The sequence below is a fragment of the Montipora foliosa genome, chromosome 10 (assembly GCF_036669935.1).
Source record: "Montipora foliosa isolate CH-2021 chromosome 10, ASM3666993v2, whole genome shotgun sequence".
NCBI classification, from domain to species: domain Eukaryota; kingdom Metazoa; phylum Cnidaria; class Anthozoa; order Scleractinia; family Acroporidae; genus Montipora; species Montipora foliosa.
In genome coordinates this window covers 4,411,515-4,426,861 of record NC_090878.1, presented here as the reverse complement: position 1 = coordinate 4,426,861, position 15,347 = coordinate 4,411,515, and the positions used below count along the sequence as shown (strand labels likewise).

Here is a 15,347-nt window from a genome sequence, read left to right as displayed (position 1 = left end):
TACGAAGTCACGTGAGGCGGTGGGCGGGAATCGAGCTCGGTTGCTTACGGAAATCGAGACGATCAGTGGTCAACGAACCGGTCTCCACGAAGAGAACTTCACGGACGAAGATGAAGAACAATTGCAAACACTTTATTATAAATAAAGAGAAAGTTTTGATGATCGTTCTATTTTGATGATCGTTCTAATGTGTACCAAGTGCGGATATCATCCACATAAAAAAATGTTCTGCACGCGAACTATAGAAGGCTTCCAGTTTTTCACTTCTTCATTGTTTAAGGGATGATGTACAATACACCACTGTACACTGTTCTCGTTGTTTTACAATACACCACTATACACGTTTCTCATTGTTTCAAGATTAATGCGTTTGCTATTGTTATTTTACCACTTCATCTTTACACACAAGGCTGACAATCATTTTAACCCATTTAAAGTATGTTGGGGGGATTGATAAGATAGCTTAGAGAGGCATTGATTGACTAAAATGTGATTATTACTTCAGAATTTATACAGACAAATCACTGACTTCGTCAGAGCGAATCCAATTGGATTCGCTCTGACGAAGGGCTAACGCTCGAAACGTCAGCTTTTAGAATCTCTGTACGGTGGCCAATTTACATTATCAACTCCGTTGATAAAACCAAATTCTTATTTTATAATATTGGGTATTATTAAAAACTGAACTACGGATATCAGATTCCCAGCATTTTCATTGGCTCGCCGGACATAGGCTATCAGTTCATATACCTGCTGTATATGGTCAAATATGGTCAAGGCACGCGTCTGCAATAAAGCGAGCTGAAAACATTTTTGCAGATCTGAGAAAAAACGGCCGACAAAAACCGTTTTGGACTGGAATTGACCGAGGAAGAAATCGATGCTTTAGTTGTTGATCCTGGAGTTTTTAATAAAACAATTATGCTACTCGGGCTTGCTGGATATAAAATGAGTATAACCAACTCGGCGCGTTATCTATCACTTCACATCTAGCGTGCCCTCGGAGGACAATTGTTAATTTTTTTTTGTCCATTTGCACAATGTCTCTTAAGGGCGAATAAAGATATTGTCGACGCCGTCAAGAACTCAAGACGATATTGCGAGACTGAGAGATGATAGGTGGACCTACTTGGCAGAGAGGAGCTTGAGACCGATTTGTCTGAAGGAAGACCACAGAGGGTTTCCTCTCTCACGAGTAGATTTATCACATGGACATGTACAATAGATCGAAGATATTGGTAAAAATACACTTCAATACTACGCAAAGATGCAATTAAAGTGCTACAAACGGAAGCGGAAGCCCTATAGATCAGTGACTGCTGCTGTGCAGGACATCTTGATTTCAAACTCCAACGGGATAACCAATGGTAGTCTTCCAACAGCGAGCTTTGGTGTGAGGTTATGCTGGTTTAAGCGTCTTCCAACTGACTTCTTGAGGTTGGCGACCTGACTGTTGGAGAAACGACCGGCATGTTACCCGGGCATAATGATCTGTCATAGCTCAGATCTGCAACGCGTTCTTGGGCAGAACCCTGACAAGTCGCTGTCCTTTAACTTGACTTGGTTGCCCTGCCTGATTCTACAACATTCATCCCAATAAGTAGAGAACGTAAATGCCTGCGCATACACATGTAGTTTCCAGTGAGTGATCTCTTGTCAACCTTGCATTGGATAGAAGCATCTTTGACACCCAAAGCTTGACTGCAATGAGAGCTTCAAGGTGACTGGAGAATTTCGTATACAATGATCTAAAGCGCTGAATAATATCCCGCATGCGTTAAAAATATATTGTTATTGACCTGACTTCACGATTTCTTGATTAATCAAGCTAGAGACTAATAACTCTGATCAAGGTAACATGGATTTCAAACATAACGTGAACAAATGGATAAAATAAATAGACATAAAATTCAAAGAACTCAGTTAAAATGTATTTGCCGCGCGCGCGCATATAAAACAATGAACAAAGCGTTCCATCACTCTGTAATGATGAGCTCGTCAATCGCCCAGTCCTCGTGGCTTCCATCTGGAAGGTACCGACGAATAATGATTGGTATCTTCCTTGCTCTGAAACAGGATAAAACAGGTTTTAACGTTATGAGTCTGTGCGTGTAATCCTAAAGTGTGACCATTCAAATGAATGCTACTGAGCAGTACTTTCCTGTGGTGCTGTTTATTACGCTGTACAAGGTAGTTCTATCTTTGAGTCTGTGGGCAAAATCCTAAAGTGTGATAATTTAAATGAAAGCTACTGAGCAATACTTTCCTGTGGTGCTGTTTATTATGCTGTACAAGGTGGTTCTATCTTTGAGTCTGTGGGTGTAATCCTAAAGTGTAACCATTCAAATGAAAGCCAACGAGCAGTACTTTTCTGAGGTGCTGTTTGTTGTGCTGCACAATTTGAGTCCAAGGTTATATAGTGTTGAAGTGCTGACCAGTACTTTCCTGTGTTGCTGTTTATTATGCTACACAAGGTGATTGGTTCTTTTTCTGCCACTCCTATTTTCTACTTTTGACCAATGCCGCACTCAATTTTGCTGGCTTGATACTCTAGCTTAAAGATGATAAAGCAATAAAAGTAAACCCTACTTGAGTTCTTTCATGGCTATATGTAAAGGATCTGTTTGTCCTTCAAGTTCCACCATGACTGGTGCACCCATGCTAAAAAAAAAACACAGAGACACAAGATTACTTTAACACTTTCAGAATATTTAGCAAAGGAAAAAGAAGAAATCAGGGTGCACATGACCCAAGTTTGGGTATTGGAGTGGTGTTGCCTGAAAACCAGGTTTACACATGGTAATTCTGAGATATTTGTTTAAATTGGATCTTGATTGGGAAAAGCTTTCAGAGGACTCTTTGAAACCTGCAGGCTTCCTGAGACTACTCTTCTTGCACAAAGCTCTCATAAGCAAATTACTAGTGCCTATATGCAGGCTGGGGTAAGGTTAAATCTAAGACTTTGTCCATTGGGGAAAATAACAAGGGTCTGGTCACTGAGACACATCACCTCTTTATTTTCAAACCTGCCTTCAAGACGATCAGGTGGAATTAAAGGAAAGTGACTAAGGGAAGACAGTGATTTGGAAATACATTAAAAAAAAACTCACTAAAGGCAGTTAGTTGTACATGCATTTGCGACGACCTAAAATTGTGAAACTTGAGGAAAAAATTTTACCTTATTTGTAATGCTCTTGTTCCTAACACTCTTGCTCTCTCATATTTTGTCATGTAGGGTGTGGTTATTCTTTTCGCCAGTTCTTGTACTTCGTCTGACAAATTATTACAGAGAAAATAATCGTTCATCTCATTGGATGAAAAGCCTCTCGACCATGACTTCATTATTTGATTATGAAGTCCCTAACCATGAGGTCAGCTCTTGATTCCATTACCCTCCCTTCCCACTATTTACAATATGGAGCAACAATAGCCACAAAATTACAATCGTACAGGATTTTTCTTAGGGTGAGGAGCACCACTATGGAATGGGGTAGCTGACTGGTGACATTTTTTTCTCTTTAGAAAACCAGTTGTATTAGAAGGAAGACCTTAGACAGCAATGACTAGAACCAGGTTGCTGACCAACAGTTTTTGCTAAAACAATGGTTTTCTGGGGGTTCTCAGTCTCGCGGACTCAGAAAACTGGTTGTGGTCATTGTTATTTAAGGTTTTTCGCATTAGAAAGCCAACAGGATGCGAGTCATCATATGTAATTATCATATCTTTATACACCTTATTCCAAAATGGCTGCCATTTTAGTATAATTCTTTTGTTTGATTGCAAACTGGTCCTTTTGGCCTCACTTTCAAACACAAAATTCAAAAGAATATTTTATCTTGAATGAGGCCAAAAGGGTCAATTTGCAATCAAACAAAAGAATACTAAAATGGTCGCCATTTTGGAATAAGGTATATTTACCCTTGGATTTTAAGAGTAGCTTGGTGAAGCTCATATCTCCAAGCATTTACCCTCCCAACCATGATACACCACAGAGGACAAACCACAATGCAGGGAACTCCATGCCCTACTCTTTGCAAATTAGTGTGTGGGTTCCTTTACGTCCCACCGGGTTATGAACATTAGGGACCTTAAGATACCCTGGACACGGCCTTAGGGAACGCCAACTGGAAGCAAGTTCACAAGGCCTAGAATCTAATTTGCATACATGTCACACCACTTGACAGCCTACACCTGTGCCGTGGTGGCGACATAGTTCATTTTGGCATCCTCTCAGAAAGGTGAGCCAGTTTTCTCACTTTTCATATTACAATGGCATGTTTTACAGAAAATTTCTGAACAACATTTTTAAGCAATGGGATTTTTAATATTGTCGTGTCTCAATTTTCTCCAAAAAGACAGGTTTTAGAGTGTAAAGTGTGCTTAGGTTGGAAAGATGAGTGGCGAGACATCAGAAAGGAATGCGAAAAGCAGGTGAGATTTTCTCATTTCACAGGATTGCTTCATTTATTACTTTCCCCTTGATTTTAATCTTGTTGAACTACTCAGCGGCAGATTAGCACCGCTATGGAAAATGATTTTGCTCCAAAATTTTGACTGACATTCTAATTTTGTTTTCTTTTATTTTGGTCATGGAATGGACAAACAGTCAGGAACTTGCTCTTGCTCAGGTCATCTTAAACGAAGTCATATTAAAGAGCGAAAACCCCTGATTCTCTGATTGAATCTGCCACTTGCACAACGCACATCTTAGGGTTTATTTTCCTTGTGCGGTGGTAGCAGTCTCGACCTATGCCTTCTCGGATGTGACCGCCTCCCTCAAGGCCACCACATCTATTAAATTAAGGTCCATATTAAAGGGGTGTGAGCAGGGGCCTACAGTTTATCGTCCTTATCCGAGAAGACTAGAGAGTCTAACCATTTGCAGATGTCATTACAAAGGCAGCACTTTCTCCCCAGACATTTAAAAGACCCAGAGTGTTGGGCCAGCCGCAGTTGAACTCATGGCCTCCAGGTGCACAGACTGTGACTCCTGGTATGGTCCCCAATTATCAGGGGACCAAAATAGAGTAAGCATGAAGTGAACGTTCCTGCATTCCCCCTGCTCATGCTCGAGGGTGGGGGTCCAGGGGGTTTCAAATGACTGGTACATTATTTACAGATTTAATTCACTTTTGAGCCAAACCTTCCCCCTCTCAGAATGAAAAAAAAAAACGAGAAACCTGATGCAGGTAAGACATCAATATTTTCGTTATCTTCTGTTGGCTAGAAAAAAAAAAAGGATAAAAGAAACTAAGCTAAGTATGAAAATGAGAAAAGATGAGTAAAAAGGCTTTTAGAATATTTAAATTCTTAGCATATGTTAACACTTTCCGTACATTTCGAACAAATTAAGTGCTATTACTTTACAAGCTATGTGTTCTACACGGTTGCTTCAAAATTAAATCAGAGGTTAATTTTCATATTCACCTCCAAGTCATCCACATCCTCAAAATGTTCCTCTTCCTCAACTTCATCAAGGTCATCATCGTAACTAAGGTGAAAATAACTGTGTGTTAGTATTAATGAAAGTTCGCATTTTCGTTACAGCGTAAGCAAGTTCTTAGGATGATTTTAGAACACCGATCAAGCCACTTGAAAGTCTTCATTTGAGCTTGTATCCTTTTCTAAAAGAGAAAACGACTCTTTGTATGAATTGATAGTACTTCTACAGGTTAAAATCTAATTTCACTTTGTATAAAAACAAAGAAATCCAAAACTTTATCAAGAGATTTCCTTACGCTTCCATATCTTCGTCCGCCATCTTGAATTTTATGAATGAGCAGACGGTACGGTTGCCAGCAAAACTAATTAAAAAGCATGCGCAAGAGCAAATCATTGCCACGTGATCTTGCCACGTGCGTTTGTTTTCAATATGGCGGCTGATTTGTCATTTGAAGGTTGCAATTTCTTGCGACAAAGACTTGTTTTAGCAACGCTTAGCGGCAAATCAGTGAAGATAAGAAATATTAGGGCTAACGAGGATGATCCAGGCTTGAAAGGTTCGAGGCTTATTCTAATGATAGCTGCAAAGATATTGAACATATGGCTTAATTCAAATAGAATTTACGAGCCGTCAGACATGAGCTTAAATTGTACTATTTGTTTAATTGTTTGTTGATAGATTTTGAGGCGAGTTTTATTCGGCTGATGGACAAGTTAACAAATGGATCCAGGATAGAGATAAACGAAACAGGTTTATAACACCTTCAAATTTTTTTATATGGGTAATCCTTTCAGCATAACGACAGTAAATTTAAAATCTACTGAAGAGATGGGGTGCAACCATTATCTCTTGAGACACAGATAACAATGATGCAACCTACAATAAATATATTGCTGGCATGAATAAAAGGAGCTAATGAGAAATCTTTTGTTTTCGTCCACCAACATGGCGGCAATGACGTAATGTGAAAACCACCTTAAAGTGCACCTAACCACAAAATATTTTTTTCGCTAAAATAAATCTTTGCACCTGTTCGAAACGCAGTGCAGGCATTTTTTCCTTTTTCTAACAAATCCTGCCATTTTATAGGCATCGAAAGTTGCGAAAATCCAAGCATCTTTTGTTCACGACCGAGTCAGAAGGGGAGTGGGTCTATTCCTGCTTTGACGTCACAATCTACTTTGCATGCATTTTTACAAAGAGTTAATGCCATGTAAATCAGTATGTGACGTCAAAGCAGGAATAGACCCACTCCCCTTCTGACTCGGTCGTGAACAAAAGATGCTTGGATTTTCGTAACTTTCGAAGCCTATAAAATGGCAGGATTTGTTAGAAAAAGGAAAAAATGGCCGCAATGCGTTTCGAACAGGTGCAAATATTTATTCTAGCGAAAAAAATATTTTGGGGTTAGGTGCACTTTAACACATGTACTGGTGCTACTACAACAACCTCTGCCAAAAGTTGCATTAGTTTGGTCAAGCTGAGCTTGAAGTTCAGTTAAAGTCTTGGCTTGCTTCTCATGAGGGGTGATGAATGGTAAAATCCGAGACTCGTCGAGACGCTGAGACCCTTGTTTGTGAATCCAAGACCAAAACCAAAACATGCAAGATTTCACACCGAAATAAATGCAACATAAATGAGACGTTCAGACTCTTCGCAAAGGCTTTCCTTATTTCGAGATCGGATGAAAAGTTTGCGAGTGCCAAGATTTTGGAGGTACCATTCACCACCCCTCTCATGTCAACAGAGAGTTTTCTCTCTCTTTCTAAATGAATGAGTGAGATGGAGCGATTGCTTAAAGATTGAGGCCACAAAGTCTTCAAAATTTAATATTACTTCTTTACAAATTCTTGTTCCTTCAATAGGAACAATGTTATTTTATAAACCAGGCCTTTTAGCTGGTGGCCCTGTGGAACATGATTGCAGTCCTCAAAGATCCATTGGTTACTACCTTGAAGCTGTGATTTTGCTAGCACCTTTTTGCAAGAAGCCAATCAGGTTAAACCTGAAAGGTGTAACGAATGACAAATATGATCCAACGGTATGTGAAGTTACCAATATGTATAATTGTAAATGGGTATTGCTATTAGCAAGATTAACTTTAATTAACCCTTTGACACCCAAATTGGCCTAAACCGGCCAGATGTAGTGCCATGACGATTTTACTCGTCAGTGGGGAACCCCTGGGAGTCAATGGGTTAAACCACCTTTTTGTCTGGTTAATACAGTTATAATCTGACATGAAAGTGCAAATGAATGAGGCATTCACCCCTTAACAGGCCTAAACCGGCCATACTTAGTATTTTACTCGTCGATGGGGACCCCCAGGAGTCAGTGGGTTAACTTACACAGTGTGTGACGTATTCTCAGTCTTACTGAATCCAAAACTATGACTGTGCAAGGTCTTTCAACCTCATTTCTTTGACTAAAATGCTTGAAACCCATGTTCTAATCTGATTACCATACTGATAGCTTACAAGGTGGTATGGAAAGCCTTTGCTACTTTGACCTCCAGACACATTTTATAACCTGTACTGTAATTACTTTATCTTGTAACCATGTGTTGTGACTATACTTTTCTTTCTATGTTAATGTTATGTAAATAGTGTGAAATAAATGAACCACGAACCACGTGGAATATGTTATAATTGTGGGATTCACCTGTTCATTGCAACATGATGAAGTGGCTGTTGAATTGTTGGTGTTTCAGGTTGATATTATTAAGACAGTGGCTCTTCCTCTGATGAAGAGATTTGTGGTTGATGATGAAGGACTTGATCTTAAGGTACTGTAATGATATTATCAATGTGATTGAAAGTAAAATATTATAGAGAGGCCATGACCAGGATAGTCATTAGCTAAATATTTAACAAACGCTTTTACCCTTTGAAGACTGTAGGTCCTGAAAGTCAAAAGCTCATTATTTCTTATAATTATAATTTTTAAACAGAGAATGCTTTCAAATTTTCGACTGACTGAAAGTATTGCCATACACGTAGGAGGACCTTTTTCAAACTCATTCCTCTTGGAAGTCATCCCAGGACTTCTCCCACATGCACCTCTTGAACTCCAATCCATTTTTATTTAGTAATTTTTCTTAGTTTTGGCTTAGGTTCCTGAGGACAAAGTGTTGCCTCCTCAGCTACATGTACCCGTAGCTTTTTGTAGCAGGTTAGTCCCCATAGATCTTTGCAAGGGTGGAAGACATGCTTCAACATACCGGTAATATCATACATGAAGGAACAGGTACATGTACCATTGGTTTAAATACTTTAAATTGTCTTTTGCTTTTAATTTGCAGATTTTAAAAAGAGGAGCACCTCCAAATGGGGGAGGTGAGGTAATATTCTCCTGTCCCGTCAGAAGAAACTTGAGGCCAATCCAATGTGTAGATCCTGGGAAAGTTAAAAAAATAAGAGGTCTTGCGTATCTTTTGTTTCTCTGATTCTTCTTGTATTAAGCTGACCTCAGTGTTAGACTCTCTCACTTGGTAGAGGACTGCCAGCCTTACCAGATTAAAATCTCAGTTGGACTGGCCTACACTTGAGTTTGGCTTGGATAAATTCTGGCAGCAGAATTTCATGCAGCACAAGTAAGCACTGCTGGCAGGGTCCCAGAATAAGCCATTGTGTGAGGAGAATTTGTGCAAGTTTAACTTCAGGTCTTGAAATAACTTAGTAGAAAATGGTGCCATTGTTATAAACAGGGCAACATTATTGTTGCTGTATTTTGTTGCTGTGAAAGATGGTAAGTCGTCTTGCACGAGTTAAACTACGTGCATAGGATTGGATCAGTGTTGCTGCAGTGGTAAGATGGCTGGCCTTGAACTGTAATGTTTTCTGTTGGATTCCTGGACTCCACATGTAATTTGTTTTTTGCTTTTCTCTTTGCTTTGAACAAGATGATTATCCATATGACTAGGGTGCTTATTCAATTTTTGAGGTAATCAGAGGTAACTAGAGTCTTGAACGCTATCCTACTCTCGACAGGCAACCAGTGAAGGCTCTTGAGCGCAGGATGAATGTAGTCATACTGGACGTGTTGGAAGTTTTGAAATGAGATTCTTACAGACACCGCATAGCAAGGCATTACAATAATTATTTATTATCAAGTCTGGACATGACTAGTAAATGGACAATGATTTGAGCAGCATGTTGAGATAATTTATATATTTCCTGATTTTCGTAATGTTACCTATGTGAAAAAGGGCAGAGTTGCAGAGCGAGGTAATTTGTTCATCCATGGTCCAGTTATGATCAAACACAACACCAATAGTATTTCTAGCACATTCAGTAGGCAGAATCGTGTCATTTCCAACTGCAACGGAAAGAAGAGGCGGCATTTGCCTATGTTTAGGATGAACAAGAAGAAGTTCAGTTTTATCATCATTTAATTTCAAAAAAATTAACTGCATCCAGATCTTGACATCATCAACACACATTTCCGTTAAACATTTCGCATCTGCCATACACCCATGTACATGCATAATCCTGAGAACGAAAAGATAGATAAAGCTGTGTATCATCTGCATATGTGTGGTATGATATATTATAACATCAAACAATATCACCAACTGGAGAAATATACAGGGTAAACAAGATTGGTCCAAGGATGTAGCCTTGTGGGACTCCAAAAGGTTGATTACACTGAGATATGTTTTGGCGTTTACAACTACAGCTTGACGGTGATTCAAACCGCTGTAGTACCTGTAGTAAATCATTCTGGACACGAAGAAGTGCTGTCTCCATACTATGGCATTTTTTGTACGCAGACTGGTAGATGAATTCAAATCATTCTTCTCCAAGTGTGGTGAAATTTGCAGAGCAAGGGCTTTTTCCACAACCTTTGAAATAAAAGGAACAATTGCCACCAGTCGAAAGTTCTTTAAGACATTTGGGTCAATTATTTTCAGAGGGAACAATAACCTTTTAAGACAACAGAACAAAAACAAGTTCATACAGTTACAATTTTTTTCAACTGATTGTGTACCTTGCAGACATATAAACTGCATGTCACCTTAACCCTTCCCTCTAAAGAGCAGCTACTCTGTCGATTGCCAGATAATTTTACTCATCACTAAGGAGCTGAGAGTGGCTACTCTCTATTTGTCATCCAGGCATGATCTTAGGGTTAAATATTATTTTGTGGTAATAATGTATGCTATCAAACAGGTTATTGTATTATTAGCTTAGTATTGGGACTGTCTTGAAGGCCTTTTAATCAGAAATCAGCTTAGGTGAAGTCTTTTTTTCTGGTACAGCCTTCTGTTAAATTTGTTTTCCTTAACCAACTGAATCTGCTATTGGTGGATAAAGTTATGCTATGCGAGTTTCTCCAGCGATATGCAACAGAGTGGTCCATGCTGTACGTGGGGTGTTGAACGAGTTTGTACCTGATATTTTCATTTATACAGACCATTGCAAGGGTGCTCAATCCGGAAGGTAATGTATATTTTAATGATTACTTTTAGTTTTTTTTGAGACAGGACAATACTCCTAGTCCTAGTTTTTTAGATGGAAAACCATGTATTAAACCTTGAAAACAGTGTGTGTGTGGAAGTAAAAAGGTAAATAACTGAAGATATGTTCTGCAGATTTTATTTTATTTTAAAACTACAAACCGTGCCATTTAGAGGTTAGTGAGAGTTAACTGTGGTCTCAAAAGGTTCAGACACAGTTTGTGTATCACTTACAAGATACATGAAGCATAGAAACTTTAACAGTAATCAATAATATTACATGTATATTGTTTTGTGGGATTCATCTCAAAATTTAAACCTGAAATTTTGAATCTAACTTGAGTCAGTCAATTTCAAAAAACAGTCTTTCAGGGTATACAAACTTGGGTCATACGGTACATTTCTGTTAAGAGCATTGACCAGGCTTTTTAGCATTTGTTCGTAATACCAAGATGTGTGATTTTCTCGCTTTTGTTCTTAATGCCAATAATTATGTGCAAGTTTTCTTGGTTTTGTTTACAAAAGTGAATGTCTGTGATTAGCAAATTTTAAACAATTTTAATATTTATTGTTTAAAATTGTTTTGACTTAAAAGTTGAAATTATGTGAATATGGTACAACAATTTCTTCTGGTTTAGGATGTGTCTGATTAAATGTACCATGTATTTAGGCATGACTTTAAACACAAATTTTACACAAACAATATTGAAAATATCTAGCACCTTATAATGGAAAAATACGGCACATTATCTTACCCATGCTTTTTCTGATAATATTAATTTGTCATATCACGCATTTACATACCGTGCTAAGAATTACTGTATCAAGTGAACTTATTTACAGTATTCTTTAAATCATTAATGATAAGCAAATTAATTTTATACTATCTTGATTTTTTTGTAGATCACCAGGGTTTGGCATTTCATTGGTAGCAGAGTCAACAACTGGTTCAATACTAAGTATACAGACTGCTTCCACTCCACCAGGGGAGGGAGTGTCAGTTGTTCCAGAAGACCTTGGAAGAGAGGCTGCAGAAATGCTCCTTGAAGAAATTTATAGGGTCTGCAACAACACTCACCATTTTAGTTACTCATGTCTTAAATTAAGACATCGACTGGTCACTGATTTTGCTGTTTGTTTACTTAAAAAATATGAAGTTAAATGTCAATCACAGAGGATTGGATCGCTAAAGCACTATAATATGTAGTATTACAAAGTAAGACTTTGTTGTCTCTGTTTTCCCAAAAGGGAGGCTGTGTGGATTCTCGGCATCAGAGTCTTGCACTTCTTTACATGATCCTTGGACAGAGAGATGTTTCAAAAATTTTAACGGGACCACTGACTCCATATACGTAAGAGTTTAATAATAATAACAATTAATTTATTTGTCATTGTTGATTGATTTTCTCAGGTTGATGTTTGGGGATGGCCTGTGCAAAAAGGAAATTGAAATATACTGGGTAAAAGTTAGAAAGGAAAGGATGAAAATTGGGTGCTCATGGGGATGGAACATGTGAAAAGGAACAATAAAATTATGCAGGAGGTTCAAGGAACAATGAATACGGGAAGGAAGTAGGAGATAAGGCTTCGGGAGGCAGTGGCTGTAACATTGTCTTCATTTCCTGTTCCTCATCTTCTTCAAACCAACTTGCACTTAAATGCTTTAAGCTTACATCATGAAACAGTAAAGGAGTGGGGTGGAGTGTGTAATGAGGGTCCAATTTGTATGTTCCTATTCACAGCAGAAATTTATAGTTAGTTGTAGAAGCTAAGATAAGCAGCTATTGATGTTTGTTTTATTTTCTTCTTGAAACAGAATCCAGTTTCTAAGGCATCTGAAAGAATTTTTTGGAGTGATGTTCAAAATTCAAGCGCAGAAGTCAGATGATGATGATGATATCAGGACTCGTGGGGAGAGCAAGGTCCTGCTTTCATGTGTAGGAGTTGGTTACACCAACATTAACAAAACCATGGTGTAGCATTTCAGTCAGTGGAGTATTCGCCTTCAAGACGGAAAAGTGAGACGATTTGTCCCCTCCCCTGCTCTTCCATCCACCATACCAGTGTCCTTCCTTTTTTTTCTATTAAAAAAACTACACTCCTGATCAACTTCCTTTGTCTGTGTATATGTATTTTTCCAAGCCATACATGAACAAATTAAGGAGACATGATAAGAATGAACACTGGAGAAGTGGGAGAAATCAGCATAATTTAACAAGTTTAGCATCCAAGCTTCTTTCACAACTGGCACTCAAGTGACATCCCTGTTAAAAGCTGCCAAGAATAAAGTGCTGTTATTCACACCACCAACATTTTGGGCCATTGGTTCCAATCCGGGTTACTTATGAAAGTGATAAATGCTAATAAAGATTTGGACAACTTTGCTTGGTTTTTCCAGGGCATTGACAATAACAGTGATAATTTATTTTTATTATCATCATCATCATCATCAAAGTCAGCAGACATGTTTGAAAGATGAATAAAGAAATAACCAGGAAAACCATTTTGATTCTTGTCTGATTCTTCCTCATACATATAGTTCAAGAAGATTGCATGCATGTTCATAGGTACCCCAAGCTCACAGTGAATCGCTGTTGTGTAAAATAATTTTACAACATGCTACATGAGGGTAGCAGGGATGGCGCAGTGATGAGAGCACTTGCCTCCCACTAATGTGGCCCAGGTTCAATTCCCAGACTCAGCATCATATGTGGGTTGAGTTTGTTGGTTCTCTACTCTGCACCGGGAGGTTTTTCTCCGGGTACTCTCAAGAACCAATATGATTTTATTTTATTTGTGCATGACCCCACAAGCTATTCAGCTTTAAACATTATCGTGTGAAAATAAAGCTCTATTATTACAAGCATACTGATGAATTAGTCATCAGTTTCATTTACCTTTCAACTCTTATTTTTTTGTGTGTAAAAACAAGAGATTGGCAATTTTCCAGATGACAAGATTGTATAGTCTGTGGTATTGAGGCAAAAAATGTATTGTCACCTTGAATAATTTTGGTTTCCTTAAGGGACATCACTCTCCCTTTGTTCTTTCAGTTTCTTTGTCAGTTCAATCTGCTGTTGCAACTCTTCAATGTTTCGCCGTTTCCTCTCTTGTCTTTCCATATCTCTTATAACACCTTCCCTGAGTCTGATACGATCAGAATTCTGCATCTGATGAACCAGGATTATAACAGCAGAAGCAAAGCATAGAGCTCCTCCAAAAACTACCTTTGCTCCCCTTGATACCATGGTTACTTGTGGCAGGTAACCTGGACAGAGAAAGGTTTCACTTTAGTACAAAAAGATTTGGTGTCATTGAAAGATACCAGAAAATGAAATCAAATTGATATCTCAAGACAGCATGCCACAATGAAGAGTTTTGTCATCACTTGCTTTAATGGGGACAGTTTTTAGTGAGTGATTAACCCATTGACTTCCAGGGGTTCCCCATTGACAAGTAAAATCGTCTGGCCGGTTTAGGCCGGTTTGGACGTCAAAGGGTTAAAAAAGGGACAAACAAGCCCACAAATCTTGTACTCCTGATCTCATTCTGTTAACGGAAATGTGTCCTTTGCCCCACCATGAATGACTTGGTAAAAGATGAGGAGCTAAAACTGCACACAGCCCAGGTCAATCCACAATCCATATCAGTTTTATCTGCAAGCCCCCCCCCCCCCCCCCCCCCGAGTTTGTAGTCAGTGGTTTTCATTTTTTTTCTTCAAAGAAACCGAAAAGATAGAGCTCTGTTAACACTTTTTTTCAAAGAAGCCGACTCGATGTCCACTCTTTGTGGTTAAAAAAACCAAAAAAAAATTGGAGGGTTCATTTCTGCCATCCATGAGGAAAGGAGTGGTGCAGATAAAAAATGGAATGACTTGAACACAACTGAAGACCATTGAGCCTCTCTGGTTTCTTTATAACAAAGTACCGTAAAATTCTGAAAATAAGTCGCTCCATGTATAAGCCCCTTCAAATATAAGCCCTGCAAAGCGGTAATGCAAAAAACCCTCTGTTAAATCCACCCCACAGAGCTTGTACTTGGATAATACATAGAAAAAAGAAGCAAAAACGGTAAATTTACTTCCAGCTATAAGGCTAGCCCAATCGATTTGGAAACACAAATTTCCCTCCATAGATAAGCCCCTCAGAATATAAGCCCCTCTAAAAATATGCCACTCAAAAAGGGCCTTTGAAAAACGGTAATAATGTACATCACCAAGCGCCGCTACCCATTTTCCATGTGGCCTAGACGCTCCTTAATTTGCCTCTCGCGCCAACAATACTGCCAGATACGCAGGCTAACATCACCCATAATAATAATACTGAATTTGTGGAAGCACATCCACCCTATCTCCAGTAAAAAATCCTGATATTTGCCATTTTCTAGAAACAGGATGCACTTCATTCACTCCAGGGACAAAAAACCGTCAAATTAGCATAAGCACAA

The 15,347-nt window shown here is 38.6% G+C and overlaps 2 protein-coding genes across 2 annotated transcripts; one reads left to right on the top strand and one right to left on the bottom strand.

The window, feature by feature from the left end:
* Positions 1-1,788: 1,788 nt before the first annotated feature.
* On the bottom strand, positions 1,789-5,790 carry LOC137974330 (DNA-directed RNA polymerases I, II, and III subunit RPABC2-like). The gene is made up of 6 exons (XM_068821252.1): positions 5,739-5,790; positions 5,428-5,491; positions 5,181-5,223; positions 3,179-3,272; positions 2,590-2,661; positions 1,789-2,067 (listed from the first exon to the last, which is right to left on the bottom strand). The coding sequence occupies exons 1-6, from the start codon at positions 5,759-5,761 to the stop codon at positions 1,977-1,979; spliced, it is 387 nt and encodes a 128-aa protein (XP_068677353.1). The 5' UTR covers positions 5,762-5,790; the 3' UTR covers positions 1,789-1,976.
* A 51-nt stretch (positions 5,791-5,841) lies between these two features.
* Positions 5,842-13,404, top strand: LOC137974329 (RNA 3'-terminal phosphate cyclase-like protein). Its single transcript, XM_068821251.1, has 9 exons — positions 5,842-5,999; positions 6,122-6,193; positions 7,309-7,484; positions 8,154-8,228; positions 8,745-8,869; positions 10,759-10,884; positions 11,805-11,961; positions 12,150-12,253; positions 12,718-13,404. The coding sequence occupies exons 1-9, from the start codon at positions 5,873-5,875 to the stop codon at positions 12,878-12,880; spliced, it is 1,125 nt and encodes a 374-aa protein (XP_068677352.1). The 5' UTR covers positions 5,842-5,872; the 3' UTR covers positions 12,881-13,404.
* Positions 13,405-15,347: the final 1,943 nt, after the last annotated feature.